The sequence below is a fragment of the Trachinotus anak genome, unplaced genomic scaffold, assembly GCF_046630095.1.
Source record: "Trachinotus anak isolate AG129_WGS33_773 ecotype Australia unplaced genomic scaffold, CSIRO_AGI_Tana_v1 ptg000016l, whole genome shotgun sequence".
Lineage (NCBI taxonomy): Eukaryota > Metazoa > Chordata > Actinopteri > Carangiformes > Carangidae > Trachinotus > Trachinotus anak.
The window spans coordinates 19,821,184-19,834,055 of NW_027273867.1; the positions used below are offsets into that span (position 1 = coordinate 19,821,184).

Below are 12,872 nucleotides of genomic sequence, written 5' to 3' on the forward strand. Positions count from 1 at the left end.
ATTCGAATCACAACTGAAGGGAAGCTCAATAGCCTTTAACTGTTTCTTCAATGATGGAATTCCCCTTGAAAAAATGTTAAAAAAAAACACCGACACAGACTGACTATAAATATTAAAGTCTTTCGGATCATGGGACCAAACCAAAATCTGTTTACTTGAAGTAACAGAAAGCAAAAAACAACAACAAAAAAAAAACATCTTTGGCTGAGCTGAAAACATCTAAATGTTATATCATGTCGTCTAAAAAGGAGGATCAGTCAACAAAAGGAAGATGCTATTGCTAACTGCATTGGCTTTGAAAGACTTCCTGTTTGTGAAAATGCAGCTAGGTGTCGAACTTTAAAGTTTTGCTTTGCTTCATGTTATTTTGATGTCTGAGCTTCGCTGTAATGAGTCATGTACGTTCAGATCTTGTTTTCACATTCATCCGCTGAAGTTTCTCTGTCTGCGCCTCGAATTTCACAGCGCTTTCTTAGAAACACCACACTGATGTGACTGAGGAGGCCTCTGAAGTTCGCCGAACCCATTGTCACGTCCATGACACCAGTGTGAGACCACTCCTGCTTCGTGACACGGTGCATTTTCCCTGCTGGAAGTAGCGATTACAGGCCTGTGGCCATGAAGGGAAGCACATGGTCAGCAGCAAAGCCATGATTGATGTATTAAGGGCCCAAAGTGTGACAGGAAAACAACACCCACACCATTAAACCACCACCAACAGCCTGGACCGTTGACACAAGCCAGGTCAGCTCCACAGATTCACGGTGTTCACACCAAACTCTGACCCTGTCACCTGCTCCCTCAGCAGAAATCCAGATTCATCCGACCAGGCTTTGTTTTTCCGGTCCTCAGCCGTCCACTCTTACTGAGTCTGTGCCCACCGCAGGCTCGGATTTACGCTGTTGTAGACCGTCCTCCTCAAAGTTTGATGTGCTGTTCGCTCTGAGATGCTTCTCCGCTCGCCACGGTTGTGAGGAGTGGTTATCTACGTTACTGTAGCCTCCCTGTCAGCTCTGCTCTGTCTCCTCTGACCTCTCTCGTCAACAAGGTGTTTCCGTCCACAGAGCTGCTGCTCACTGGATGTTTTTTATTCCTCACACCATCCTGAGTAAAAAAGAGACTGTGTGTATATAAAATCAAGGAGATCAGCAGTTTACATACAGATAGATCTGTTTTTTAACAGACTTAAACATGAGATAATAAAAACATAAGGAAATACATAAATCATACAATAAAATCATGTCACTAAACCCCTGCTACACAAGTTCATATAAAACACAGCAGGTTAAAACTGGGCTAAATATGGATTCACATTGGTGGGTTGAAACACACGCACATCTGTGAAACTCTCCCCTTGAGCCCAGTGACCTGTGAGGTAGAGAGCGTTTAAACAGGTGTGGCATCAAGGTCATATCTAATTATATTTCACATATAATATATGGTCAACTTAATGCTGTTGAAATAATAGTGTATGTCACATGTTCTGCCTCTTTGCGTCCACTTTAAGATCATTATTATAACACAGAAACACTGTGAGCTTGTGTGGGTCTCAGGTCTGAATGAACCAGAGCTATAAGCTTGTAATGAGGTGAGCACCATGCTGCTGGGCTCCTGGTATAAAGGATACAGTATATATATATATATATATATATATATATCCAAGGCTTGTTGCTGAATATTTCAACCTACATTACAGTAAAACAACAAAGACATCGCAGCAACATGACAGTCACCTACGTCCTCACATTGTTTCTGTTCATTCTCCGCGGTTTCCCTCTTCCTTGAGTCCCAGCCCAGTTTAGGAAGTGTTATTAGTCAGCCGGCCCTTCTCTCCCAGCACCACAGTGGCAGTGAGAGGACGGGAGGAGGAGGAGGAGGAGGAGGAGGAGGAAGATAAACATCACATAGGAGGGTCGGAGGAGGGAAAAAAACTGGGAGGGCGCAGTGTCCAGCTTCTCCACCGATCAGCAAACCAGCAACAAAGAGGTAAGAACAAGCGTAACCTCATGCAAATAGACTCACAGGGCTCTGTGTCAGTCATTGAACTTGTGCACTGGGCAAACAGCAGATGAAAGGCAGGGTCTGGGGTTGCTTTTACTGAGGAGGGATAGAGAGGAGGCAGCACTGACATGGGGTGAGCGTTACATAACGCAGCGGGGACGAAACGGTCCCGTTTTTCTCCGTCTTTGTCCAATTCGATCACGTTCAGAGCTCTTTTAAAACCCTTGGTCGCTGGCGGTGTGTGTGAATTGGGATGAGAGAAACGGTCGTGTTTTGGTGTTTTTCTTATTTTTTTTTTTCCATGAACGCTGTGTTGATCACTGAGCCGTCATCATGCAGCCGCTGCGCGCCGCCGGCCGCCTGCGCTGCGCCCCGCGCTGCGCGCTCCGCCGCACAAACAGGCACCGCTTCGCACAGACGCGAAACCTCCGCCCAGCAGCGGGACAGCCTCGGTATTATTGTTGTTATTATTGTCCTCTTTTTTTTTTTTTTTTTTGGTCATCGCGATAATGACACTGTGTTGTTATATTTGTGAGAATAAAATACAGATATTTAATAGACATCAATCCCCCAAGAGGGCTGCGCATTATCCTGAAACGATATTGATTATATTTGATTTAAAAATGCAGCCGAGCAGCGATAAATAAATCGATCTCAGAGGGATGATCAGTTGTTTTGGTTTTTTTTTTCCTTCCTCCTCATGACCGGGAGGCATCGGTCTGTGCCTGCTGCATGCGCGCTCCCGACAGAGCCACGGTCACAGTCGCTGTCCTTCAGCACCACATGAACGCGCCTGCGCAGGGAAGGAGAGGGGTGGGGGGTGGGGGAGGTGGGGGAGGGATTGATTGACAGCAGCCTGAAGTCAGGATTAGAGAAATTTCCATTCTGAGGAGACATGTAAATATTTGATGCTAATAGAAGTGGAGTGCGCAGACCAGCCTGTAGTTATAGACATAAACAAGGAGTTGGGTTCGACCCAGGAGTGTGTGTGTGTGTGTGTGTGTGTGTGTGTGTGTGTGTGTGTGTGTGTGTGGGGTGGGGTTGAGCTGCTGCACTGGATTTCATTTTCCTCTTTTCCTCAGTTGTATTGTTGCTTTGGTTCATCCATTTATTTCCAGTTGTTCTCATATCCTCTTCTTTTCAATCCTGATCTTTTCCTCCACAAATCTGCTTGTTCTTTACGTTTCTGCTGCGCATTTTCCAAAGTCTGCATCTGCAATTTAAGCTGTTGGTGACTTGTTCACCGACCTTATATAGAGCTGCTGATTCTGACTCATGTTTGTAGACAAACCCAGCTTGCAGAGACTGGAAACTTCTGTCACGGTAAACATTTAGTCTGCTTTATTTTACTGCCAAACTCAATTCATCACATCCCGATAATGCCGCTGAAAGCTCGACTTGTTTGGAAAACTCTTGAGCTTCTGGGAAGTGCCTTTATCAAAGAGTGGGGAGATTATTATGGAACAACAGGAAGCATTTCGTGAGAAGGACGGCGTGAACTTGGTTGGTTTTTGCATTAAAAGAGTTGGTGTTTTGTCTTGGATATCAGAGTTTCCCACGCAAGGCACCAAACATCAAGTGCGTTTTAGGACAAAGTGATGTCTACTGTGTATGTTTGACATTAACTGCCTTACTTTCCAACTTCAAAGAGGTTGTCATCCTCTGTTGCCCTTCCTGGAGTTTCTTTGTTTTCCCCTCCCATTGTTTTTGGGGGGGCTTTTGCTTGTGTCGTGCGCCGTACAGATCGCAGCGTTCCTTTGATATAATTTCCTGATCTGTGATTTTAGGCTGCATTAATAAAACTGACATGGCTTTACTTTCAGTACTTGCTCCAATACGATACCTGATGCTCAGTGCTGATGCTGAGACCTTACTTTGAGTGGTATGAACATTTCTCTTCAAAACCCTTTTTTCACATAACAAAGACGCCAAATTCCTCAAATGCTACATAGTTCGAGCACGTACACAAAGGTAAAGAACTATGAGCTGGATCAAGCATTCGCTGCCAGCCTTGAGTTTTCAATACTCTGTGATATGGACCAATTTCCAAAACTTTCAAGTCTCTGCAAGTTGATTTTTGTGTTGGAGCGAAGCTTTCGGCTCTCTGGGCGACAAAATCCCAAAATCCTGTGATATGCACTGGAATGTGTTTGGCTTGTAGTAAAACACATTTGCATGGTCCTTTAAGTGCTGTAATGTCGTCTCCTTGTCGTTTCAGTGAGACTCAGTCGAGGTCAGTGATGCTTCAACATCAGGGCCAACCTGTGAACTCAGCCTACAGAGGGCAGGGCGGCACAAACAACAGTTCTTCCTCTTCGCTTCGAAACAGGAAGTGCGACAAAGACGGCAACTTCAACTTCCTGCCTGGCAAAGACGACATGGGCTTCATGGGCAACGCAGGAGGAGATGAGAACCGGAACCAGGTGCGTCCCCGTAACTTGGGCCCGTTGGGTCGCGACCCTCCAAACTCCTCGCCGTCTTCTGGATATCACCACAACGCAGGGGTCCTGTCACCGCGATCCCGCATGCCCTGCTGGAGCCCCCTGGAGCCCCTGCCTGAAATCGAGTACACGGATGACGGGTATGGCCGAGTTCCCCCTGATGGAGCGGAGGAAAGGAGGATGGAGGAAGAGGAGGGAAGGATGATGATGAGCCAGAATGAAGAGAAGCAGAGAGAAGTAGGGAAGCTGCAGAGGAGGAAAAAGGAGGAAGAGGAGGAAGAGGTGGGGCTGGATGACGGTGACGAATGGGGAGACAGCGACTCTGAGTCTGAATACAGCTACCGGTCTGGCAGCAGCATGTCCTCCCTCAACTTGGAGAGCGGAGCAGAGGGGATGCTGATGGGAGGCTGGGACCGCATCGGGGTCGGGGAACCAAAATCGAACTACCAGGAAATTGACCAGAGCAGACACAGCAGCAGGGAACCACCTGCAAGACCCCGCAGCTTCAGCCGCAAGTCGCTGACAGCGAGCAACCTGGGAGATCTTCTGGAGGAAGGAGCAGAAGAGCAAGATGACAACGACCAGTCTTCAGACTCAGACGGCGAGCTACCAGAGCTGATGGACGCCGTCTGGACGCTGCGGGACCGCGAGCGCTTCAAGGCCCAGGAGATGGAGAAGCACCAGGTGCAGCTGACCATGTATCGCCGCTTGGCGCTGATCCGCTGGGTCCGCACGCTGCAGGGCCGCGTCCAGGAGCAGCAGAACCGCCTCCAGTCCAGCTTCGACGTCATCCTCACACACAGGAAGGAACTGCTGCGCATGGGCGCTGCCGCTGCCATGACCAACACCACCCCCGCCGCTGCGGTCGGCCAGTCATAAACAGAGGGGGGGGGGGACTGACAGGAAGTGGTTAAAAACAGCATTTTTGCTCTGTTTGCCGTTTCCCCTAAAGAAAAAAAGACAATCTCCCATCATCCTGTTTGACGTTTTAATGCTTCACGCTCATTTTGCTTATTGGAAAGACACAAAAACTTTGTGTTTTTGTTGATTTGCTTTACTGGTTCTCTCACCCAGAGCATCAATAAATGTATTTTACTCTTCTTCATTCAGGAGGACTTGCATCCTGTCCCTTCACCAAACCAAAATGTCTGACGTAACAATATATTCTGATCAAAGCAATGGAAAAATAAACACTTTATTGTGAGATTAATATGATGTTTATATCAAAAAATGTCCTATGTGTGTATGCTGTTACCAGGTGTCATGACTTGTGAATATAGAAAACAACTGCTGTACCAAAAAAGTATCAGAGAATATCATAGATTTAACAGTGAGTTTAGAGATGATTTATACCCTGAGATGCTGTATAGAATTACAATAAATTAAGAAATAAAATGACCTTATACCTCAACTTTACGTGTTCCATTTTTCTTCATATAGGGCCTCATCTAATGAAGTTTTAGTTAACGCTATCACATTTCTAATACATTAATCTGAAAGAGATTGCAGGGAGTTGACTGATAATTCCACTTTAAGAGCCCACAGCCTTCATTTCATTCCAGATCAGCATGTTGATTTCAAGGAGCAGGTTTTATCAAAGCTCCCTCAGTGCAGATATGACTAAAGAAGGGCAGTTTTTATCTTCCATAGATGCACTTTCTGTATTGGAGCCCTTGGGCGAATGACCTTTCAGCTCACAATTGCTTCTTTGTCAGATGAACAAAGTTGGTTTGTATCTGCTCATCACAAGGGGCTGGGGAGTGTGTGCTCTGCAGGGAGTGTGATAGCCGTGTGAGGCTCAGGCGTCAATCTTTATGGGCATGGCTGCCGCCGCGGGCTCTCCGGCATCAGCTCACCTTTTTCCATGCGTGTGTGTGTGTGTGTGTGTGTGTGTGTGTGTGTTCAGAGAGAGATACCAGCCGCATTGCCACCGTATAATCTCCAATCCTGAGCTGAGTCGTGGGGGCCCTCGCCGCGCAGGAGGCCCCCGGGGAGCCTGCCAGTCTGCGCCCCGGGGCCCTGCAGGTCCTATCCGGCCGCGCTGAACAGACGCCGGTCCGGTTGCGAACGGGAGAGCCAAACCCCGGGGCAAGTGTGGGATAATCCCCGGCTATGCCTCCGCACCAACTACCTCCCGTTTATTTCTAAAGCTTATCGCCTCCCTTGGACGCAGGCATCGCGGCGAAAGTCTGAGTCCATTTACATCCTGATCCCTTGTTCGCTGGCTGAAGGTGGATGTTTGCGTCAAAGCTGAGCGGATAACACGTTTACACCGGAACAGTGACTTGTAAGCGACGTGCAAGAAACAACCTCTCAAAAAAGAAAAAAAGGGGGACACAAACATGTCTTTGATTGTGATTTAGTAAACCACCGAGGCGTGATTTCAGGGGGTTAGGGGAGGTTGTACACGCGTCCAGATAAAGCTTGAGAAACCACGGAGATAAATGAGCCCAAAAGCGGGACCTGATCAGCTTTGCCTCGGGAGAAAGTGTCAGTGCATCGTTTCAGCTGCAGTGTTTCAGTGTTAAAATATCCCCTGGTGCTACAGACATATTAACTAATTATTAGGAATTATTAGATTATTTTGGTGCCACTCTCTAATAATTTCTAAAAGGTTTATTAAAAGTTTCATTAGGCTTCTGGTTAATGCATCATTTATGGTACAAATGGTTTACAGAGGAGTTAAGCCACTAATTTGACTTTTAAGTTGCCAGGTTGTGAAAAGTCTCTCTTGGCTGGTGAGAAATATAAAACCTGTGTAATAACACCTGCAGCCACAAACGTGAATAAATGATTATAAATAAGCGTCACATGTTTATCACTTTCGAATAAGCAAACAGCAAAAGTTACTAAGTCCTTTGTAATTATAAATGTTAATAACTTTTTTTAATCAATGTTAAAAAGTGAAATGGATTTTGACCCAGATGCTCTTTCGCAGAAGCTTCCAGAAGGTCAGAGGTCACACGGCCTCATGAGGTGGTCTCCCTCATGAGCTAAAGAGCGTCCACGGGGGAGGAGGATGTATTCATTCACAATAAAGCCATTAATTACACCTTTTATAAATTGACCCTTGTTCAAAAATTCCCATGATATTTATAACTATTTCATATTAAAAAGCAGGGTGTAAACAGTGCGGGGTTCCTCACCACAAACTCTCCTCGGTGTCGGTGGGACCGTCGGCGCAGGCGCACTGACGAAGCCCGTTGCGCACACATGGACGCTTCTGTCTTACTCTGCGAACCCACTAATTCCGTCAGTACGAATAGAGAAAGGTAAGGAAAACAAGACATGGAAATAACAGGTATGTTGTTAGATGTGTTTTTTTTTCAATGCACAACTTCCTGGGGAGCAGAGAGGTGCGCACAGCTGGGCCTTGTGGCCCCCCCATGGCGACGTGGAGCTCCAGGAGGAGGATCTGCATTTTTCTGTTTTGTAACACACTTCACCTGCTTCGCTTCCAAACGACAGTGAGCGCACTAATTTCCTGCCTTTCAATTTCTGACAAAGGGATATCAGTACTTTCCCCCCCTCAATGTATTCCACAGAGAAATTACTGTATACTTCTACTTACAGCCTACAGCTGTTGTAACCTGGTGTATCACTAAAGAAATCATATGACATTCTTATATTTTTGAGCTATTTCTAATGTTTTGGGTTTTTTTTTTTACATATTCCCAAAACAGAAATTTGACCTTTGTACCTTACCTCTGCAAATAAGCAGCATATACAACTGTGAAAGAAACACACACACACACACACACACACACACATACTTGTACTTCTATCTTTGTGAGGACACTCATTGAAATAATACATTCCCTAGCCCCTTACCCTAACCTTAACCATCACAACTGAGTGCCTAACCCTGACCCTGACCCTAACCTTAACCTAAACCTAATTCTAACCATAACTCTAAAACCAAGTCTGAACCCTCAAAAATGTGATTTGAAGGTGTCTCAAAAAGTGAGGACCGGCCAAAAGGTCCTCACTTTCCCAAAATGTCCTCACTCTGTTAGTAAAATACTTTTTTTGGTCCTTACTATGTAGCAAGTACAAGTACACACACACATATGCATCCCTAACCTGAAGGACACAGCAGTAAAAAAAAAAAAAAAAAACACATCCACTAGGGGGAGACACTCCATCACGGACCCGCTCGCATCAGGGGCTCGTGTCCGTGTTTGGACGCCAGGGGGCAGCAGCGTTCGTGTGCTCGTGGGTGGATCAGTTTGTGTGCAACAGTGGGGCACTAAACAGGGGACCACCTGGGATCCATGAAAGGGTTCCCAGTGGGAGGAGAAGACTGTTTTTCACTACATGTTGAATAATGAAATGCAGTGCAACATCGGGGTCAGGACCGAGACTGAGAGGACAGAAAAGCAAAAAACAAACTCAAGAACACATTTTTCTTCTGTGCAAAACTAAGTTCAGCTTTTCAGACTTTTTGCTAATCTTTGTTTTATTTTCCTGTACATTTCTGGACAACTTTGCCTCTAAAAATTATACAAATAAAAGTCACTTTTTGGTTGAGTTGCTCATAACCAGCAGACATGTGTAAATGTGCTTTGTGTTGAGGGATCAGAAGCCAAAAAGGTCGGGAACCACTGATATAATGCAGCAGGATGGCTTTTATTATATATATATATATGTATAATTGTTGTAAGTTAAATTTTAGTCAGCCTAGAATTTCTAATGATTCCTGAGATTATACAGAAATTTTGGAGTCTCAACTTGCAAGAAATGAAAAAAGAAAAGAAATAAAAAGAAATGACAGATTGGTGAAAGCTGATTCATTTATATATAAAAAAAGAAATTAAAAAAACAGTGAGTCTTTGGGAGAAAAGTTTCTTCTCAAATGCAGATCTACATAGAAAAGTTCCCCAAAATATCTACAACATATTCTTGATATTGTGGTGTGGCCGCTCTGTTAAAATCTTATTTTTAATTCCTCTTAAGGATCTTTAAATTCGGAAAAAAATATCTTATTCCTCAGTGTCTGACGGTGTCATATATTCACTGTATATTCTGTCCCGCTCTTCATTGGAGCTGTGTGATATTTACACTGAGGGAAATATTCAAAAGCTCATACGCGTCCCTGAAATTCAGATTATTCCGTGTCTTTAGAAATTTGCTGACTAGAATTTGAAATAAAGATTTGTGTGTCTGTGCGATGTTTGGCTACACACACACTAAAAACTGTTGGGCAAAAAAATGACTCAATGTGGGTCAGTATAGCATGGCCACAGTCACTGTAACTATACCCAGTAGCAGGGGGTAGAAATCCACCCCAGACAATAGTTGTTCCAGGTGGTTCAGTGCTTTTTTGTTTTTTTTCTTACTGTTGAGTTATTTACCCAGATTAAAGGCAGAGCAGTAAACACTTATTATCTACTCCTGCTCTTTTTAATCAAATTATTTGTTACTTATTGTTAATAACGCGGGTTCTCTGTCATTTTGTAAGTTACACGTTGTTTTGTTTAACTAACAATAAATTTGTGACAGTTTCATGGTAAAATCTGAGGTTGTTGTGTCAAACAGTGATTCAAAGAACCATATTCTGGTTTGAATAAGTAACACAACAGTAATATAAAAAATAATGACACCAACAAACCACCCCTTGTTTTGGTATTTTAGTTTGGGTAAACAATTCAACAGTGAAATAAAAAATACCCATACACAGTATAAATCACTGGGTTAGAAACTGACCCAGTTTTTAAAGGTATGTGTTACTATTTGTCACTGATTTACTGCTGTTAATAATATGTGTATCATCTGTGGCTTTGTACAACTCACAATACATTTGTGACAATTTCAAGGTAAACTGGTTTAGTTTGTGTAACTAAACCAACAGTGATATATAAATAAAACTGTCACTGGGCCAAGACAACCCATTTGTACTGGGTAAAGTACCGAGACTGCACTGTATTGACTCAAATGGGTCGATTTTGACACAGTAAATGTGCAGCTTGTAAAGAGGTTAAATATTCCTCATTATTAATCAACTAAAAGTTCAAAAATGCTTCTCTGCGTCAGATTTTGTGCATTTCTTACGCCGATTTAAACACATGTAAAAGCTGATGCCTTTCCCTGGATTCACGTCATCTCTGCGCTGTAATGAAAAGGGCCCCTGATATTTTGCACATTCACGGCTGTGTGAGGCTTCACGTCTTCCTGCCGTCACATTCAGCTCCTGTCTGCAGCAGTTTCAGACAGTTATATCATTCACTCCCAACGCTACGAGTCCTTTCAGATTAAGATTCCTCGGGACATAATCTGGGGTCTGTGGTTTTACATTCGGATGCCCTTGACATGAAAAAGTTCGGGAATCCCTGCTTCAGCCGTGGCTTTAGCTGTTGTGTGGAGCTTTTTGAACAGAGAAATACATATATACCCTATCATACACTCTCTCTCCCCTTCTTCCCTCTGCCTGATGTAGTGTGACAGTGTGTTCGCCTGCAGCACTCTGCTGGCGTGGAAACAATCAGCTTTGACAGAAAGGGGGTGGTGGTGGTGGGGATAGAGGGAGGTAGAGGAGTAGAGAGGCAGAGGAGGGAGGGATAAAGGGAGAGGGGAGGGGTGAGGAGGGGTGAGGAGGGGTGGAGAGGAGGGGAGGCCGCGGCCCGAGGCCTGTGTATGATGAACTGGATAGAAAGACCTGTCGTCAGAGGAGAAACAACACAACAACACAACACATAGATAGATAGATAGATAGATAGATAGATAGATAGATAGATAGATAGATAGATAGATAGATAGATAGATAAGTGGATTAGTTTTAATATGTTCCCTCTATTGTTCTTTAGTGCTGTTCCTTTGTGTAAATGTTGGCACTGTATTGGGTTTTATTGAAGCTGGTATTTTGGCTAAACTCTCCCAAAAAAAACAGATTTGAGCTCATGAGAGCATCCTGGTTAAATCAAGGTCAAATAAACAACCAAATATATAACTCGAAGAAAAATAAGAAAGTTCCCAAACGAATTCAACTAAAGGGAAATGTTCCTGTTTAATTAAATTCCTCGTCATATTCAAGTATTAATTATGATTTTGCATTATTTTGCTCATTCCAGCATAGCCCAGTTATTGACTTTAAATAACTTACAGGCTCATTAACAACATATTTAGAAAATCAAATTGCTCTTGTCACATGTTTAATTTGACTTGACTTGAAGCTTAAATTGAAAATCACGTAGAAAAAGCGAACACCATCAAAACTTTAAATTGACAAAAGGAGACGAAAACAGGCCACATCCTCCTTGGAAACGTTGAAACTTCGCCAAGCAAAGCGTCTGGTAACGTGTGGTCACAACCTGTTGACTGAGAGAGCAAAAGCCTTCATGACCCCAGTGTCACTCGCCCACTTGACTCTCTTGACTGATTCAGTTAAAGCAATCAGGTCCATTATAAGGGCCCCTCTCAAGATGCTTGTCAATCTCTGATTCCAGGACTTGAAGCTTATGTGTGTGTGTTCTGGTGTGTGTGTGAGGAGGAGGAGGAGGAGGAGGAGTGTGTGTTGATGGTTCAGCTGCCTCGTCTGCTATAACCAGCTAATAAATATGAAAACAGCAGGTTAAAACTTTTTTATTCGTCCCGTGCCTGAAAGGATTATACCCTTCTATAGAGTCCCGTGAAAAATCCCCCCAACCTCATAATGTCCAATGGTGTCCCATAAAACAGTGTTGGACAAAAGACAGAGAAAGGGGGCTTTTTCACGCATAAGGGGTTTTCTCAAGAGCACATTGAGGGGAGCCCCGGCTGGGATCCGCCCATAGATTATCAGGCTGTCGGTGAAAGCGCGGCTGGGAGCGGCAGGTGCGTGTGCCAGACACACGGGGGTCGCAGGGGCCCGGTCACCGTGCAGAGGGTGGGTGAACTATGGAGAATGCCGCGCAGCTGCCGGCAGGAATGTTTGCAGATTGTCACTTCCATTTAACTTGCTCTTTTTCTTCTCTCCTCTCCCTCCCACCCCTGACCTAGAGATGGAGCTGGTCTCCCAGGTTTCCCTCCCACTTCCAAGCTGCGGAGATGGGGCTAAACGGTGACACCCCGTCGACAAAAGCGACAAGCGTCGAGGGTCGTCCCCGCCTCAGCGCCGTGAAATTGAGGATTAAACTGATAAGCGGCGAGAACGATCGAATCCCACATTTTTTTGAGGGAGTTTTATGGGGCTAAGTGGACGCCAAGTAACTCATAAGGCAGGGTTAACGCAGTCTTTAACTCTCTTCAGTCCCCGGAGGCTTCTTTCACACAGGTTATTCCATTTCAGATTTTTGAAGTGCAGACATCAACATATGGTGGCGTGTAGATGAAGCCGAAGCTGTTTAATAATGCAGCTCATGAATTTATCTCTGCACCTTTGCCAAAAATTAATCAAACAACACAAAGAATTGCAAACCAGCTAAATTCACACACTAATCTCTTGTCATGTGGCCT

At 44.5% G+C, this 12,872-nt stretch overlaps 1 protein-coding gene across 2 annotated transcripts; it reads left to right on the forward strand.

Moving 5' to 3' along the window:
* The first annotated feature begins 1,846 nt into the window (after nt 1-1,846).
* On the forward strand, nt 1,847-5,853 carry LOC139634355 (UPF0500 protein C1orf216 homolog). Of its 2 annotated transcripts, none has more exons than XM_071500755.1 (2): nt 1,847-1,986; nt 4,220-5,853. In XM_071500755.1, exon 2 carries the CDS (start codon nt 4,242-4,244, stop codon nt 5,319-5,321), a length of 1,080 nt encoding a protein of 359 aa, XP_071356856.1. In that variant the 5' UTR covers nt 1,847-1,986; nt 4,220-4,241; the 3' UTR covers nt 5,322-5,853. The 2 variants fall into 2 exon arrangements, with proteins under 2 accessions (XP_071356856.1, XP_071356855.1); XM_071500754.1 differs by lacking the exon at nt 1,847-1,986 and adding an exon at nt 2,009-2,134.
* Nucleotides 5,854-12,872: the final 7,019 nt, after the last annotated feature.